Source organism: Coregonus clupeaformis, chromosome 8 (genome assembly GCF_020615455.1).
Source record: "Coregonus clupeaformis isolate EN_2021a chromosome 8, ASM2061545v1, whole genome shotgun sequence".
NCBI lineage: Eukaryota > Metazoa > Chordata > Actinopteri > Salmoniformes > Salmonidae > Coregonus > Coregonus clupeaformis.
Genome location: NC_059199.1, coordinates 33,846,737 through 33,866,150, shown reverse-complemented (window position 1 = coordinate 33,866,150; position 19,414 = coordinate 33,846,737). Strand labels below are relative to the sequence as shown.

The 19,414-nt window shown below is 44.7% G+C and overlaps 1 protein-coding gene across 1 annotated transcript in view; it reads left to right on the top strand.

Annotated features, from left to right (window-relative positions):
- LOC121571790 (vacuolar protein sorting-associated protein 45-like) overlaps nt 1-19,337 on the top strand; it is a 30,410-nt gene extending 11,073 nt beyond the window's left edge. Inside the window, exons 11-15 of the mRNA XM_041883475.2 lie at nt 4,961-5,119; nt 5,584-5,691; nt 5,797-5,918; nt 6,128-6,259; nt 18,283-19,337. Coding sequence (XP_041739409.1) covers nt 4,961-5,119; nt 5,584-5,691; nt 5,797-5,918; nt 6,128-6,259; nt 18,283-18,367 — 606 coding nt within the window. The 3' untranslated portion in view covers nt 18,368-19,337. The remainder of the gene's footprint in view (nt 1-4,960; nt 5,120-5,583; nt 5,692-5,796; nt 5,919-6,127; nt 6,260-18,282) is intronic.
- Nucleotides 19,338-19,414: the final 77 nt, after the last annotated feature.

The window sequence follows — 19,414 nt, the reverse complement described above, 5'->3', positions numbered from 1 at the left end:
CGACTGTACGTCTGCCTTGTCGAATACTGAACAGTTCACGAGACGCCTCTGCGGTGGGTGAATCCAGGTCAAACACCTTCAGCATCTCCTCAGCAAACAGGTCGAAGGTTGCACATGGGGGGTTTGACGTTCGAACTCTGCTGTTCCCCAGAGTCGAGCTCGGCCCGTCAGGTGAGTGATGGCATACCCAACTTTAGCCCCCTCCGTGGCGAAGGTCCTTGGCTGCAAGGAGAACTGAAGTCGGCAGCTAGTCAGGAATGGCCGGACCTGGGTTGAATCGCCGTTGAACCGCTCGGGGTTTCCAATCTTGGGTTCCCGGAGCAGCGGCTGCAATGACCGGGGCAGGTAACTCGGGGGCTGGGCTGGTGGGCAGACTGGCTGGGGTAAGGTTGGTGGGGAGTTGAATGATCATGGCGAGTTGTTGTTGCTGCTGCTGGAACTGCTGCTCATGCTCATCGGTTTCCATGTCGGGGAAAGTGTGCGCTGAGTCCATAATGGTCAGATCGTACTGTCACGATTCAGACAGACGACCAGAGGACCACAATTGCGTCACACCAGAAAGTTTATTAAACTTAAGGGAAAAGGGAAGTAGGGGAGTGAATGAAGGCTCCGGGGGGTAACAGGGATCCCGTCCAATGCGCTGGGTCTGTGCCCCCCAGTGGCAGCGATCGTCCTATGAAGCCGGTGGTGGGTGGTCCAGAAGTCCTGGGGGGAGACACAGACACAACAGGGCGGAATGAAACCAGGCAGCAGTACAGTTCAAGGGAAATCCAAAATACGTAGTAGCAAGGCAGAAGGCTGGTCAGAGTTACCGGGATTGAAGAGTAGTCAGGAGTCGTAATGGCAGAAGCAGGTCTGGATCTCCTGAGGCAGAAGAGTATCCAACAAACAGGCAGGTCCGGGGGTCACAAAACCAGGGTGAGCCAGAAGCGCGAAAGCAAACAGGTTCCGGGTGTGAGCTTTGCAGACGATCTGACACCGGAGAGCTGAAAGACAGGGCCTTAAATACTGGGAGAGGTTAGTGGGTAATGCAGCGCAGCTGGCAGAGTAATTAGAGCCGAGCAGAGCAGGGACAGGTGGAGCTAGTTAGGCTGAGTAGAGAGAGGGAGGTGAGCAGAGTGGAAGATAGTGGAAACAAATTAAGGTGGTAACCCGGTGGAGTGAGAGGGCTCATGACATAATCACCATTTAGGAATTGTGGATTCGCCTTTTATTTCGAATTACAGTGCATTTGGAAAGTATTCAGAACCCTTGACTTTTTCCACATTTTGTTGCGTTACAGCCTTATTCTAAAATTGATTAAATCGTTTTTTCCCCTCATCAATCTACACACAATACCCCATAATGACAAAGCAAAAACTGGTTTTTAGAAATGTTTGCAAATGTATTAAAAATAAAACACTGACATGACATTTCCATAAGTATTGAGACCCTTTACTCAGTACTTTGTTGAAGCACCTTTGGCAGCGATTACAGCCTCGAGTCTTCTTGGGTATGATGCTACAAGCTTGGCACACCTGTTTTTGGGGAGTTTCTCACATTCTTCTTTGTAGATCCTCTCAAGCTCTTTCAGGTTGGATGGGGAGCGTCGCTGCTCAGCTATTTTCAGGTCTATCCAGAGATGTTTGATCAGGTTCAAGTTCGGGCTCTGGCTGCGCCACTCAAGGACATTCAGAGACTTGTCCCAAAGTCACTCCTGCGTTGTCTTGGCTGTGTGCTTAGGGTCGTTGTTCTGTTGAAAGGTGAACCTTCGCCTCAGTCTGAGGTCCGTTCATCTTTCCCTCGATCCTGACTAGTTTCCCTGCCGCTGAAAAACATCTCCACAGCATGATGCTGCCACCACCATGCTTCACCGTAGAGATGGTGCCAGGATTCCTCCAGACGTGACGCTTGACATTCAGGCCAAAGAGTTCAATCTTGGTTTCATCAGACCAGGGAATCTTGTTTCTCATGGTCTGAGAGTCCTTTAGGTGCCTTTTGGCAAACTCCAAGCGGGCTGTCATGTGCCTTTTACTGAGGAGTGGCTTCCATCTGGCCACTCTACCATAAAGGCCTGATTGGTGGAGTGCTGCAGAGATGGTTGTCCTTCTGGATGGTTCTCCCATCTCCACTGAGGAACTCGTGAGCTCTATCAGAGTGACCATTGGGTTCTTGGTCACCTCCCTGACCAAGGCCCTTCTCCCCCGATTGCTCAGTTTGGCCGGGCGGCCAGCTCTATGAAGAGTCTTGGTGGTTCCAAACTTCTTCCATTTAAGAACGATGGAGGCCACTGTGTTCTTCGGGACCTTCAATGCCGCAGAAATGTTTTGGTACCCTTCCCCAAATCTGTGCCTCAACACAATCCTGTCTCGGAGCTCTACGGACAATTCCTTCGACCTCATGGCTTGGTTTTTGCTCTGACATGCACTGTCAACTATGGGACATTATATAGACAGGTGTGTGCCTTTCCAAATAATGTCCAATCAATTGAATTTACCACAGGTGGACTCCAATCAAGTTGTAGAAATATCTCAAGGATGATCAATGGAAACAGGATGCACCTGAGCTCAATTTTGAGTCTCATAGCAAAGGGTCTGACTACTTATGTAAATAAGGTATTTCTGTTTTTAATTTTTTATATATTTGCAAACATTTCTGAAAACCTGTTTTCGCTTTGTCATTATGGGGTATTGTGTGTAGATTGATGAGGGGGAAAAATCATTTAATCCATTTTAGAATAAGGCTGTAACGTAACAAAATGTGGAAAATGTGAAGGGGTCTGGAGACTTTCCGAATGCACTGTATTTTATTTTTCAATTTACCGGTAGGAAACACATTTCTATTATTACCAATAGAATTTCCTGAATTACCAATAGAATTTCCTGAATTGGCTGTTGAAATTAATCAACACTCCAACCCAGCTCTGTAGTGACTTGGTGCCTGAGACTGACTAGAATCACACTACTAGATACTGTATGTAGATGAAACACAAGTCAAATATGAACCAGGCAGAGGCTAGTCATTGACCAGACACAGGCCTGAAATAGACATGACATGTGGTAGTCAGGTAGACAAAGAGCAGGCACAAGACAGAACTGCCCAATATGTACAGTGAGGGAAAAAAGTATTTGATCCCCTGCTGATTTTGTACGTTTGTCCACTGACAAATAAATTATCAGTCTATAATTTTAATGGTATGTTTATTTTAACAGTGAGAGACAGAATAACAACAAAAACATCCAGAAAAACGCATGTCAAAAATGTTATAAATTGGTTTGCATTTTAATGAGGGAAATAAGTATTTGACCCCCTCTCAATCAGAAAGATTTCTGGCTCCCAGGTGTCTTTTATACAGGTAACGAGCTGAAATTAGGAGCACACTCTTAAAGGGCGTGCTCCTAATCTCAGCTTGTTACCTGTAAAAAAGACACCTGTCCACAGAAGCAATCAATCAATCAGATTCCAAACTCTCCACCATGGCCAAGACCAAAGAGCTCTCCAAGGATGTCAGGGACAAGATTGTAGACCTACACAAGGCTGGAATGGGCTTCAAGACCATCGCCAAGCAGCTTGGTGAGAAGGTGACAACAGTTGGTGCGATTATTCGCAAACGGAAGAAACACAAAATAACTGTCAATCTCCCTCGGCCTGGGGCTCCATGCAAGATCTCACCTCGTGGAGTTGCAATGATCATGAGAACAGTGAGGAATCAGCCCAGAACTACACGGGAGGATCTTGTCAATGATCTCAAGGCAGCTGGGACCATAGTCACCAAGAAAACAATTGGTAACACACTACGCCGTGAAGGACTGAAATCCTGCAGCGCCCGCAAGGTCCCCCTGCTCAAGAAAGCACATATACAGGGCCGTCTGAAGTTTGCCAATGAACATCTGAATTATTCAGAGGAGAACTGGGTGAAAGTGTTGTGGTCAGATGAGACCAAAATCGAGCTCTTTGGTATCAACTCAACTCGCCGTGTTTGGAGAAGGAGGAATGCTGCCTATGACCCCAAGAACACCATCCCCACCGTCAAACATGGAGGTGGAAACATTATGCTTTGGGGGTGTTTTTATGCTAAGGGGACAGGACAACTTCACCGCATCAAAGGGACGATGGACGGGGCCATGTACCGTCAAATCTTGGGTGAGAACCTCCTTCCCTCAGCCAGGGCATTGAAAATGGGTCGTGGATGGGTATTCTAGCATGACAATGACCCAAAACACACGGCCAAGGCAACAAAGGAGTGGCTCAAGAAGAAGCACATTAAGGTCCTGGAGTGGCCTAGCCAGTCTCCAGACCTTAATCCCATAGAAAATCTGTGGAGGGAGCTGAAGGTTCGAGTTGCCAAACGTCAGGCTCGAAACCTTAATGACTTGGAGAAGATCTGCAAAAAGGAGTGGAACAAAATCCCTCCTGAGATGTGTGCAAACCTGGTGGCCAACTACAATAAACTTCTGACCTCTGTGATTGCCAACAAGGGTTTTGCCACCAAGTACTAAGTCATGTTTTGCAGAGGGGTCAAATACTTATTTCCCTCATTAAAATGCAAATCAATTTATAACATTTTTGACAAGCGTTTTTCTGGATTTTGTTGTTGTTATTCTGTCTCTCACTGTTCAAATAAACCTACCATTAAAATTATAGACTGATCATGTCTTTGTCAGTGGGCAAACGTACAAATACTTTTTTCCCTCACTGCAAATGTAGTATCACTGTCAACAATGCTTTTTTAATACCATAACATCAATAGTTCACATAAAAGCATAAAAGAATACACACATTTTCTCTGTACTTTGTGTTGGTTGAGGAAGAATACAGCCCACTGCTGTATTGTATATTGACTTGGCCACTTATAATAATAGTGACTTTCAGAATTCACTAAAACACTGCACATAGAAATAATAGTGAAGTAGCATTGAAAAAGAAATAATTTAAGTCTGTATTAAAGGCTATGTAAAATGTACTCCCTGTTTTTCTGCAGAACGTGCGTCGGCTGCTGCAGAACCCGCGGGTGAGCGAGCTGGACGCGGTGCGCCTGGTGATGCTGTACGCACTGCGCTACGAGAGACACAGCAGCAGCATCCTGCCGGGCCTCATGGAGGAGCTCAACAGGAAGGGCGTGTCAGAGAGGCATCGCAGGGTAAGGGAACATTCTATACTTTACCACTACCTGGCCCTTGGCAATATGAGGACTGTACCACTACCTGGCCCTTGGCAATATGAGGACTGTACCACTACCTGGCCCTTGGCAATATGAGGACTGTACCACCACCTGGCCCTTGGCAATATGAGGACTGTATACTACCTGGCCCTTGGCAATATGAGAACTGTATACTACCTGGCCCTTGGCAATATGAGGACTGTATACTACCTGGCCTTTGGCAATATGAGGACTGTATACTGTTGTTGTACTTATATTATGTGGAGGATGTTATTATTTTGGGATTTGTCAATGCCTCTGTGAGGATAAATAAATATACGTTCAACTCAACAATGTACATACAGTATGTTGGTATGCTTGATGTATCTGTCTCACCAATCTAGACCAGGTTTGAAGAATCAACGTATGCCTTTATCCTGTTTAACCGGCATATTTTACCTCAGATGGTAACGTCCATGGTGGAGTATGGAGGGAAGAGGGTGAGAGGAAGTGACCTCATCAACCCCCAAGATGCAGTCGCCATCACCAAACAGTTCTTCAAGGGGCTGAAGGTACACCATTCTCTCCACAATTTAGACAGATACTCGCTGGAGTTGTGTCCATCTCAACCAGATTCTAATAAAACACCTTTGTTTTGTGTGCGTGCGTGTCTCCAGGGAGTTGAGAATGTGTACACGCAGCATGCACCGTTACTGCAGGAGACCTTGGACCAGCTGATCAAGGGGCGGCTGAAGGACAGTCAGTTCCCCTACTTAGGACCCAGCTCCCTTAGAGACAGGTAGGGTGATGCACACACACACTTAAAGACACAACCTCAGACCCTACACCTGTATAGCCAAACACACACACTTCTACACAATGTTACTGATACGTAAAAACACATATTCTGTGTGAATGAGTACACATAGGCCTACAGTTCATCACCATTATTGGATTACCCTAACCAGATGCTAGCCTATCAGTGATAACCATGTATTTCCTCTTCAGGCCGCAGGATATCATAGTCTTCGTCATCGGAGGGGCCACCTATGAGGAGGCGCTAGCAATCTACAACCTGAACCGCAGCATGCCTGGGGTTCGGATCGTACTGGGCGGCACCACCATCCACAACACCAAGAGGTCAGAATCATCAACCGCTCCTCGTGACCTATAGTCAAATTACATCCAGACATAGCCATTAGACATCCATTATTTGATACCAGGTCAACACATATGATAAAAATGGCTTAACCCCCTAGGGTCAATGTTCCCGCCCCGTGGAAATCTAATTAGCATAAACCCCTGTCAAAATCCATATTTTTAAGATAGAGATATCTGTGTTTTGCATGGGCTGCGTCTCAATCCACTGCATCCGCCAATGGCGGCCTTCCACATCTGCGGTGGAAGGTGGCCAAGCTACAGCTGTGTTTGTCAGACCATGAGACATCCCGAAAATCGGTCTTCTCACGAATACGTCTGTAGCGTCCGAACAGTTTGGCCTAACTAATATGACCACTCTATGGACAGATGAGACTCTCCCGAACATGATGGTGTTCTCCGTTTTCCTCTACGACCCCACAAGCGTCACGGGACTCGTCTGAAGTCGGTACAGCCAATCTGTTAACGTCTGTCTGTAGCATCCGAACAGTTTGGGCTACACACGAATATGACCCCTCTATGGAAAGGTGAAACTTTCATAAACAAGACTCATCTGAAGGTAGCCCAGTACCAGTAAAACATTTTTATGGACGTAAAACTACATAGATTTCCCAAGACCTTTAATAAAATCCTTGTTTTGGTTGAACCTGGTCTCCTTGCACTACTTGAGCAATCCCGCTGAAAGCTGTGCAGCCTCTCGTGACATCACAGATGGTGGAGAATACAGGCACGCTCAAGCGTTAATAGTGCATGTCAGAGGAGGATACCGAAGGTTTGATCACCCAGTTTTCCAAGTTGGCCGTAGGCTCCCGCCGACTGAAATGGAGGACATATTGAAAGCCCTTGTTGCTGGCCAGCAAGCCCAGATGCAAGCAAACGTGGCTCTCTTGGAGGAGCAAAAGAAAGCCAACCTTCTGAAGGCAGAGGAATTGCAGTTGCAGAGACAGAGGGTGGTCCAAAATACCCGCCCAATAAAGGCAAGTGACTTTATATCTAAGATGGGAGCTACCGATGACATTGAGGCATACCTGCATGCATTTGAGGCCACGGCCACTAGGGAAGCCTGGCCCAAGCAACAGTGGGTTGGTCTGTTAGCCCCCTTTCTAACCGGGGAAGCGCTGAATGCTGTCCGGGACCTGGGCCCTGACCAGGTTACTGACTATGATGCCCTGAAGTCTGAGATCCTCAGCAGATATGGACTCACAAAGTTTGGTATGGCCCAGCGCTTTCACAGTTGGACCTTCCAACCAGACCAACCTCCTCGGGCGCAGATGCATGAACTTGTCCGAATCGCAAGGAAATGGCTGGATCCGCAGAGGAATATAGCAGCGGCGGTGGTGGAGGCAGTTGTGGTGGATCGTTACCTACGCGCCCTGCCTTATGAGGCAAAACGGTTCATCAGTCAACAGGCCTTGACCACGGCTGATCTGACCGTGGAAGCTGTGGAAAAGTACCAGGCCACAGCGGAGATGCTGAATGCTTCCCGAAAAGACCCCAGGAGGGCGGCCCCACCACAAATGGGAAGAACCCGTCCAAAGGACCCCCAAGGTCTCGAACCCAGCCACGTCAGGACTTATCCCGGCTCCAGGGGGAGCCAGAAACCAGGCGGGTCCAAGAAGAGTACACCAGGAGGGGGAAACTTCGACAGTGTTACCGGTGTGGGGAGATGGGACATATCTCCTGGCAGTGTGGGAAACCAGCCGATGAACCTATGCCCACTGCGGAGTCCTCCAGCGCAGCACCCACACACCGTTTTGCCTCGCTCTTGGGAGTCGTAGATGGCGGCCCAGATCGACCCCCACCTGCCCGGTAACTGTGAATCACCATGATGTGGAGGCCTTACTGGATTCTGGTAGCCGGGCCACCCTGGTGCGTAAGGATTTGGTGGGCCCAACGTGTCTGACCCCGGGAAAGTCCTCCCAGTTTCCTGTGTCCATGGGGACACCAGAGAATACCCCATTACTGAACTTACAATGACCAGCACACGGGGAACCATACACACGACGGCGGGGGTGGTTGATTCCCTCCCCGTCCCTGTCCTAATTGGACGAGACTGCCCAGCCTTTTACCCACTCTGGAGAGAGTCTCAGGAGAGGATAACCCGAGTACCTCGGAAACGGAGAGGCAAGACTCATCCTGGGAAGGCTCCGGTGCAATCCTCCGAATTACTCACTCCCGCCCGGGCTCGGATAGGGATGGCAGGTGCCCAGACCGACACAGAGACGGAGCTACAGAATCTGGACAAAGAACTGTCTGGTCTGAAGGGGACCGCTGAGAGGTATCGTTTGTTAAAGCAACAGTTAGACATGAAGACAGAAGAGTTAGATATCCTCCAGGCTAAACTCCAACAGAGCTCCTTCCATAAGCAACAGGAGGAGCTGGAGAGGCTGCGCAGGACCATCGAGGAGTGTGAGGAGACCCTGCGCAGTAGTAAGGAGGTCCAGAAGAAGGCAGAGGAGAAGTACAAGGTGTTGGAGAACAAGATGAAGAATGCGGAGGCAGAGAGAGAGAAGGAACTGAAAGCTGCTCAACAGAAGCTAAACTCTGCTAAAACCAAGGCTGATGCGTTCAGTAAGAAACTCAAGGAGAGACAACAGGAGGCTGAGTCCCTGGTCCTAGAGTTGGAGGAGTTGAAGAGAGAGCAGTCTGGCAAGCACCACGGCAATGCGGACGCCCTCCCGGCGTGATGCCTTCTTCGCTGCCTTTACCCGACGAGGACGTCGGTCCCGAGGAGGGGATGTGTGATGTCACGAGAGGCTGTGTCCTGGAGGGACGTTACATCCCCTGAGGTGGCTGCAAACCCAGACAGCTATGGCTCCATCTGCTGGTATGGTCGGGAACTCCAACCCTCTATGGCCAATCTTCCCACGCAGCTGAAACCAATCAGGAGCTGATGAGCTGAAGGTTTGTTGAAGGGAAGAGACACGGTCTCCAGGCTGGGCTCTCTGGAGGACAAGAGTGCTGCACGTCCACTTCCATGAGGAATATAAGGATTTGGAGATACTTACCTTTGGGAAATACTCACCTTTGGATATATGCACCTGTGGAAATACGTGTGGGACATTTGGAAGGACGTTTTGCTGGGTTGGCCACTAGCTGCAACGTGGAATACAGTAAGACTGGGGAAAAGTTATTTGAGCGAGGGAGAGTTATGATTTTGGATGTGGAAGAGACATCCCTGAACTGTTAACCCTTAAAGAGCCACCAGAGAACAGAATTGTGTTATACTTTCGTTAGTTTCCCAAGACCTTTAATAAAATCCTTGTTTTGGTTGAACCTGGTCTCCTTGCACTACTTGAGCAATCCCGCTGAAAGCTGTGTAGCCTCTCGTGACATCACAACGTATAAACTGAGTGTACAGAACATTAGGAACACCTTCCTAATATTGAGTTGCACCCCCTTTTGCCCTCAGAACAGCCTCAATTCGTCGGGGCATGGACTCTACAAGGTGTCAATTGTTCCACAGGGATGCTGGCCCATGTTGACTCTGCCAGTGCTTCCCACAGATGTGTCAAGTTGGCTGGATGTCCTTTGGGTGGTGGACCATTCTTGATACACACGGGAATCTGTTGAAAATGAAAAACCCAGTAGCGTTGCAGTTCTTGACACAAACCGGTGCGCCTGAAACCTAATGCCATACCCTGTTCAAAGGCACTTTAATCTTTTGTCTTGCCCATTCACCCTCTGAATGGCACACATACACAATCCATGTCTCTTAAAAATCCTTCTTTAACCTGTTTCCTCCCCTTCATCTACACTGATTGAAGTGGATTTAATAAGTGACATCAATAAGGGATCATAGCTTTCGCCTGGCTTCACCTGGTCAGTCTATCCTATTTGTAAGTCGCTCTGGATAAGAGCGTCTGCTAAATGACGTAAATGTAAATGTAAATATCATGGAAAGAGCAGGTGTTCATAATGTTTTTTACACTCAGTGTATATGGAAGTAGTTTAGTGCCAATTATTTTGTTAAATATGGGTAAAAAATATTTATAATAATTTCCTGATCTTTCTTATATGTCTCAGATATAGGACAGACAATTTAAAATAAACGTCCTTTTGATAAAACATTTTACTATATTTGTTCCGATGTATAAATCTGTTATTCAATGCGTTTCTATGGGCTAATAGCAGTAAGGCCAAAGTCAATGTTTCATCATATATATATATATATATATATATATATATATATATTTTTTTTTATATATACCTAAAGGGGTCCTAAAATTCAAAATCAAATAGCTAAATTATCCTTGGTATGACCATCTTAAAACAATTCCATATTTTAGTTTAGTAGAATTGAGTCCGGATCTTTTAAGACTGAGGCCAAGATACAGTGTAGAGAGACAGTGACAGGACTAAGACCAGTTTACAGCAAATGTGATCTCCGCAAACATCAGGGAAATTGCCATTAAAGGTCAATTGTTGAGCGCAGGCTATTCATCTGTGTTTGATTAAATTCTAACCTTACTCTAGGTTGGGGAAGCAACCGTGGCAAATTGTCAAGTGTTGTTTTGCAATCGGCTTAGACGGCCACAGGTGTTTGGAATCTTTGACTTGGTGGTCCTTATTTGTTTTTTGTTCAGCTTATCGCGCACACGCTCACTCACCAAAGCTCTCTCTCATTCTTTCCCATGCTTGCTATGATAAGGCCATTTCCGAGAGACAAATGTGAATGACATCATCGTTCATTAGTGGTCATTCTGTCAGTTTCATGCACATGTTAATATGACCGAGCTTCTCCAGGACATTTAGGCCTGGACACAGCCTACTGAAGCTCACAACATATCCATTTGTCTGGCATTACCAATGTTGCAACTGAGGACAGATGATTTTTACGCACTTCAGCACTCGGCGGTCCCGTTCTGTGAGCTTGTGTTGCCTACGACTTCGCGGCTGAGCCGTTGTTGCTCATAGACGTTTCCACTTCAAAATAACAGCATTTACAGTTGACCGGGGCAGCTCTAGCAGGGCAGAAATTTGACGAACTGACTTGTTGGAAAAGTGGCATCCTATGACAGTGCCATGTTTAAAGTCACTGAGCTCTTCAGTAAGGCCATTCTACTGCCAATGTTTGTCTATGGAGATTGCATGGCTGTGTGCTCGATTTTATACACCTGTCAGCAACGGGTGTGGCTGAAATAGCCGAATCCACTAATTTGAAGGGGTGTCCACATACCTTTGTATGTACAGTGTAGGTTATAAGTAGGCCTTTTATAAAATAAATATTATTAGCCTATTGCTGTCATTTATTGGGTACTGTATGCACTAGCCTTTCTTGGTAATTGCTGCAATATAGCCTGTTCAAAACTTTTTGTGAAGGTTTAAAACAGTTCATAAGTGTTTTGTTTCATTCTGTTGAGCCATTTTCTTTGGCCAAATTAAGTTCCAACTGTAATGTTGTGTTTGCCGTGATATAATATCCTGCTCATGCTTGACTTTTGATATTACCCTAATAAAGTTTAGAAACTTTTGTGAAGGTTTGGTGTGGTATGGCTATTAGCCTATTATACTGCAGGCCTATGATGTGAAGTCAGCGCTCCAACTGACTGACAGTTGAACTTGAGTTGAGGAAGAATGTTTTAGGCCTACCAGAGTTACTCCTATAATCTAACAATATAATGCTTATCTTTATTTAAAAATATTCTGATATAGCCTTTCTTGGTAATTAGGCCTGTGCATGCAAATAGGCCTGTGCATGCAATGCCCTGTTGCATTTCATTCTAAAATCTCTGACAGCTGAACTGTGTGGTGGACAATTATTGTTTTAGGAAAGTAAAATCCAAGAAAACAATAAGCTATAAAGTTTTGCATATGCTGTTTTTAATGACATGTAAATGTCGCTCATTTGGCCAATATCCCTGATTTATTGATAGCACTGGCTGCATGGGTGAACACACTAATGCAGGGATCATCAACTCGATTAAGACAAGGGCCAATTTTCTTGAGCGGATGGTCGGGAGGCCAGAACATAATTACAAATAATTTGTAGACTGCAAATTGACTGTTTTGACAGTCTATTATGTCCAACAATGAAAAAAAATATATATATACAGTACCAGTCAAAAGTTTGGACACACCTACTCATTCAAGGGTTTTTCATCACCAGTGATGGCCGATGGGCTCGTGCCAATATCTCATGATAAGCTATTTTGAAAAACAGGGCTGTTCGCTCAAAAGTTGAGAGAAATTGTTTTAGCTTCTACAGACAGATTACTCTTCTATTTTCAGCAGTAGGCATTTGCTTTCCAAACGGTAGGCCTACGCTTTTCTCGCGCTTTACACGGGGCCCCGTGTAGCTCAGTTGGTAGAGCATGGCGTTTGCAACGCCAGGGTTGTGGGTTCGATTCCCACGGGGGCCAGTATGAAAAAATCAAAACTAATTAATTCTAAATAAAAAGCTGAAATGTCTTGAGTCAATAAAGATTTAACCCCTTTGTTATGGCAAGCATAAAAAAGTTCAGGAAAAAAAATTTGTTTAACAAGTCACATAAGTTGCATGGACTGATATTTTTTTTTTTGGACTACCTCATCTCTATACCCCACACATACAATTATCTGCAAGGTCCCTCAGTCAGCAGTGAATTTCAAACACAGATTCAACCACAAAGACCAGGGAGGTTTTCCATTGGCTCGCAAAGAAGGGCACCTATTGGAAGATGGGTAAACATTTAAAAAAGCAGACATTGAATATCCCTTTGAGCATGTTGAAGTTACTAATTACACTTTGGATGGTGTATCAATATACCCAGTCACTACAAAGATACAGGTGTCCTTCCTAACTCAGTTGCCGGAGAGGCAGGAAACCACTCAGGGATTTCACCATGAAGCCAATGGTGACTTTAAAAAAGTTACAGAGTTTAATGGCTGTGATAGGAGAAAACTGAGGATGGATCAACAACATTTTAGTTACTCCACAATACTAACCTAATTGACGGAGTGAAAAGAAGGAAGCCTGTACAGAATAAAAAATATTCCAAAACATGCATCCTGTTTGCAACAAGGCACTAAAGTAAAACTGCAAAAAATGTGGCAAAGCAATTCACTTTTTGTCCTGAATACAAAGTTTTATATTTGGGGCAAATTCAATACAACACATTACTGAGTACCGCTCTCCATATTTTCAAGCATAGTGTTGGCTGCATCATGTTATGGGTATGCTTGTAATCGTCAAGGACCGGGGAATCTTTCAAGATAAAAAAACTAAACAGAATGGAGCTAATCACAGGCAAAATCCTAGAGTAAAACCTGGTTCAGTCTGCTTTCCACCAGACACTGGGAGATTAATTCACCTTTCAGCAGGACAATAACCTAAAACACAAGACCAAATCTACACTGGAGATGCATACCAAGACGACATTGATTGTCCCTGAGTGGCCGAGTTACAGTTTTGACTTAAATCATCTTGAAAGTCTATGGCAAGACCTGAAAATGGTTGTCTAGCAATGATCAACAACCAACTTGACAGAGCTTGAAGAATTTTGAAAAGAATAATGGGCAAATGTTTCACAATCCAGGTGTGGAAAGCTCTTAGAGACTTACCCAGAAAGTCTCACATCTGTAATTGCTGCCAAAGGTGCTTCTACAAAGTATTGACTCAGGGGTGTGAATACTTATGTAAATGTAATATCTCTGTATTTCATTTTCAATACATTTGGAACATTAAGCTAGCCAAGACCAACAACACAAACAATCAGAGTATACAGCTCCAAGTAGTGAGTGGAGTTACAAATGGACTATAGCCTACTAAATAAGTTAAATGTCTTACCTGTGATTAAATGTTTTCCACACACATAGCTACGTGTAGCCTACTTAGACAACAGGTCCCCACATTTCTCACGCCGAATAGCCTGAAGCCACTGTGCGCTTCTCTCAGGCTCTATTTCCCTACGTGGGAGCATTGCGAACCGTAGGTCGGGATTTCTGAGCTGGTTACATGTACATTGAACAACACAGCAGCTTTTTTTTAAACATATTTTGTTATTTCTGTTTAACAAAAAATCGACAACGAGGTTGGAAAATAATGTTTGCTTTCCCTAATTTGTGGGCGTGGTCGAGGGGAATTCCTTCTTATGATGTGAATATCGACTCTCAGTGTTCTGTTCTGTATATACAGTGTAGGCCACATTTGTGTTACATTTTTCTGAAATGACTTCACTAATGTTAGTGAAGTCGACTAAAGAGTAATTCAGCTTGCATACCTTCCTCTTTTGAACCTTAGTTGTTCTTTGTGTTGATTTGTGTTGTGTGAAGATGAAAAAGCAATTATTGCTTGACTCCCTCTCTCTCCCTCTCTGTCTCTCTCTGTCTATTTCTCTCTTTCTGTCTGTTTGCTGAATGAAGATTCTCTCTCTCAGCCTCTCCCCCTCTCCCTTCACCTCTCCTGCAACATGATCTCTCTCTTTCCCTCTATCTCTCTTTCTTTCTTTATCTCTCTGTCTGACTGACTGTGTTGGCTGAATAAATAATTGTTTCTTTCTATCTATCTATCTTTCTCTCTCTCAGGCTGAGCTGAATAGAAACATTGTGTGATTACATAACACAGGAGATGGTGCTCAGGAGATGCGTCAGCGCTCTTTTTGTGATGCCCCTTCTGACACTCCTGTGTGGGATCACCCCTCTTCTCTTTAATCACGGGGTCTGGACACACACCCACACACACACACACACACAGATGTCAAACCATACATTTCTCTCCCGGTTATATGACAACTTAGTGCTCCTCGTCAATGTTTTATGAAATTACAACCTGAGCAGGCTGAGATTGACCAGGTCTTACATGAGAAGTGATTTAGCCAAGAGAGACCAACGGTCCCTGTTTGCAGTGCTGTTACATCACCCGGGTTGCTAAGCAGCACCTACAGTGCACAAAGTATTCAGACCCCTGGACTTTTTCCACATTTTGTTACGTTACAGCCTTATTCTAAAATGGATTAAATAAACAAAAATCTTCATCAATCTACACACAATACCCCATAATGACAAAGTTAAAACAGGTTTTCAGAAATGTTTGCAAATATATAAAAAATTAAAAACAGAAATACCTTATTTACATAAGTATTCAGACCCTTTGCTATGAGATTCGAAATTGAGCTCAGGTGCTTCCTGTTTCCATTGATCATCCTTGAGATGTTTCTACAACTTGATTGGAGTCCACCTGTGGTAAATTCAATTGTTTGGACATGATTTGGAAAGGCACACACCTGTCTATATAAGGTCCCACAGTTGACAGTGCATGTTAGAGCAAAAACCAAGGCTTGAGGTCGAAGGAATTGTCCATGGAGCTCTGAGACAGGATTGTGTCGAGGCACAGATCTGGGGAAGGGTACCAAAAAATGTCTGCAGCATTGAAGGTCCCCAAGAACAGTGGCCTCCATCATTCTTAAATGGAAGACGTTTGGAACCACCAAGACTCTTCCTAGAGCTGGCCACCCGGCCAAACTGAGCAATCGGCGGAGAAGGGCCTTGGTCAGCGAGGTTACCAAGAACCTGATGGTCACTCTGACAGAGCTCCAGAGTTCCTTTGTGGAGATGGGAGAACCTTCCAGAAGTACAACCATCTCTGCAGCACTCCACCAATCAGGCCTTTATGGTAGAGTGGCCAGACGGAAGCCACTCCTCAGTAAAAGGCACATGACAGCCCACTTGGAGTTTGCCAAAAGGCACCTAAAGACTCTCAGACCATGAGAAACAAGATTCTCTGATCTGATGAAACCAAGATTGAACTCTTTGGCTTGAATGCCAAGCGTCACGTTTGGAGGAAACCTGGCATGTTTGGAGGAAACCTACGGTGAAGCATGGTTGTGGCAGCATCATGCTGTGGGGATGTTTTTCAGCGGCAGGGACTGGGAGACTAGTCATGATCGAGAGAAAGATGAACGGAGCAAAGTATAGAGAGATCTTTGATGAAAACCTGCTCCAGAGCGCTCAGGACCTCAGACTGGGGCGAAGGTTCACCTCCAACAGGACAACGACCCTAAGCACACAGCCAAGACAACACAGGAGTGACTTCGGGACAAGTCTCTGAATGTCCTTGAGTGGCCCAGCCAGAGCCCAGACTTGAACCCGATCACTGCCAAAGGTGCTTCAACAAAGTACTGAGTAAAGGGTCAGAATACTTATGTAAATGTGATATTTCAGTCGATTTTTTTTGTTGTGCAAAAATGTCTAAAAACCTGTTTTTGCTTTATCATTATGGGGTATTTTGTGTAGATTGCTGAGGGGAAAAATCAATTTAATCCATTTTAGAATAAGGCTGTAACGTTACAAAATGTGAAAAAGCTCAAGGGTTCTGAATACTTTCCGAATGCGCTGTATGTGCTGAGTGATGATGCTCCTTGGCCACGTCTTTGACATTTATAGTGGAGCGCTTGCTGATGCAACTCAGATGAAGTGTCTCTCGCACTGGGTTCTGTAACACCATCTTACACTTTCTACCTCTGGGAATTGAACTTGCAACCGTCTTCTCTGGTCCTGAGGCGTTTCATGTTGTACTGCAGCACTCACTGTTGTGCTGTTAAAGGTAATGGGTGCACCTGTGTTGTGAGGTTTCTTTTTAAGCATGCCGTAGTGAAACGCTGATTCTCGCTATATGTGAGTTGTTTACATTTTAGTGTCTTGATGTTGTGTCTGTCACAAGCAGGCTTGTTTATATAAGCTGATGTTGACATGCTCATTTTTCAGTTCTATGGTGCTAGCTGTATTTTCATTGTTAAGTTTTCCAAGATTCAAAATTCTGCCAGTTTATAGTTTAGCTCTTAGGGCAGATTCTAGGTATCCTAGATAGATGCCATCTAGATGCCATCTCCTGCCGATGTGACATTGAGTAAGGCACTTAACCCATAGGTTGAAGAGGGGGTCAGGGCAAGGTGTTGCCCTCCTGCCTGGCTGACCCTGGCTTCCAACTCTTCTGGGTGTTTGTCTGTTGCTTGGGAGGTTGGGTTAAAGCGAAAAAAGCTTGATCTGAAAATAACTATGCACATTGAAGTACTTTTCTTCTTCTAACATCTACTTGCACATGATTTAGCCACACAAAGACACAGTAAACCCCCTTGGGGGATTTGTCCAGGCCACCCTGTACTGCTGTGTGCTGCCTCAGTGGGCCAAAAGCTGGAGATATATGCCTACCAATGATGTACCACTACCATTGTCACCGCAGGGGTTGGTATCTCCCTTTGAAACCAGGATTGGTATTGAACTCTAATATGGCTGATTGAATGAGACCCTATCAGGGCAGCTTTGTTTCGCAAAGCAATTTATGACCTGAGGGTTGTAGGTTCAATACCATGTTGCTCTCTTGTGCCTTTTGAACTTTAACCTCAGGATTATTATAATATTTTTTTTTTTTTGTGTAGTTGGGTGGATAGTAGGCTATCTGACCTAGGACCTAGACCATGTGTTTAATCACTCATTGATATAGGCTAGTCACCCAGAGCAGGCTGCGTGAATGGAAACCCTCTAAAAACAGATGAGCATGAACATCGGCAAATGTCACACTGGTATCGCTGATATATCACTACAATACTTTGTAATTACTGCTCTATCAAAAGTCAAAATGACATTCTTTCATTGGCAGAGGACTGTAAGAGAGACAAGACGGCTGCTCTTTAGAACCTTGCCTTTCAGAGTGAAAGGAAGCCTAAATGTCTCTCATGTCGTTTGCAATGACACCTTGAAATGTCTTTGCTTGATCAACTAACAGAAATAGGTATTTTGACATTTCTCTAGTGGGTCTCTTTTATTTTTCTATGTCTCAGCCCTATCCTTGCTTTATAGACCGGAACCCTAGTGACATACACTGACACAATTATTGTGTAGGGGTGTGTGTATATCATAGAGCTGGGACTAAGGTAATCGTGTCTGTCACGTGGGCTTCTGTTTTCAGATGAAAATGTATTTTGTGAGTCACAGAGATGTTGATGTACCGGTAGTACTGCTCATGCTTCTCTCAGCTCGTGAGGAACTAACGGAATGATATGATGTCCCTTTTCTGCCCTCTCTCACAGCTTCCTGGAGGAAGTGACATTGACGGCAGGTGCAGGCCAGGCCGAGAGGGTGCAGAGGGCGGGTGGTCATCCCAACAGACGCTGAATGTCACACACACACACCACAGACTCTCACTATACCTTGTGTCCGTTCCTTATTGGTATCAGTAGCACATGCTTTAATTCATGGATGCGTCCCTAAAAACATTCCGGTGCTCTCAGCTGTCACCACCACACAGCTGGACTCTTTATCGACCCCTTAAAAACTTGTTGTAACTGGGTCAATTGACTCCATACAAATGAATATGTAACCCAATTAGACAGCCAGGTTACCTAACCCTGGGCACCAAAGCAATCTGTTCCCCACTTAACTAGGTTACCCAGTGATTGATTTGTGACTGAACGGAGCACAACACTCTCAATGTTAGTGTCCAACATTTGAACCTATTGCAACGTCACATTTCCCCTTAAATTGAATTAAGTGGAAAACTCCAGTCTGCTCTTATATTAGACCCTTATTTAATTCCTGAAAACAGAGGTGGCACAAAGACTTTTGAGTCTTGTTTATCTTAAAAGTTAATATATGGTCCCAAAAATGCAAAACATTTCTCTCTAAGATTACATTATGTACAGTGTATGTTTTTCTTCCTTGCCTATGTACATTTCCCATTGCTATATACATGTCGTCCAAACCTACTGAATTTGAAATGACTGAATATTTTAAGGAAAATACCAATAAAGAGTGAAATGTTTTGTGTCCCTCGTTTATCTTTGGGATTGTATACATGTCCTGTTATGGGGTAATCGATTTTCTTTCCCATCACCCATTTCTTGTGGCAGTTGATTGTGGCACTGTTTTGATTTCATTCATGTGTAGTGTTATTGTGCACAACTTTCCCCCTTAGATCAATAATGATAACATAATCCTGTTCCCCCATCCAATTCCATTATGCTAAGTCACACTCTGAATATCTTTGACAAATGCCCCTCTGTTGTACTTTTCATTTGTACGGTATTTCCTGCACCATGTTTCCGCTATAACATGAAAGTACAGTTTGTAAACTTTATCTACTGTTGGCTGTGTTTGGTCTTTGATTGTGGGCTAGTGTGATTGCTCTGGTTCAACTCTGTGATTTCATGTTTGGTTAAGGAA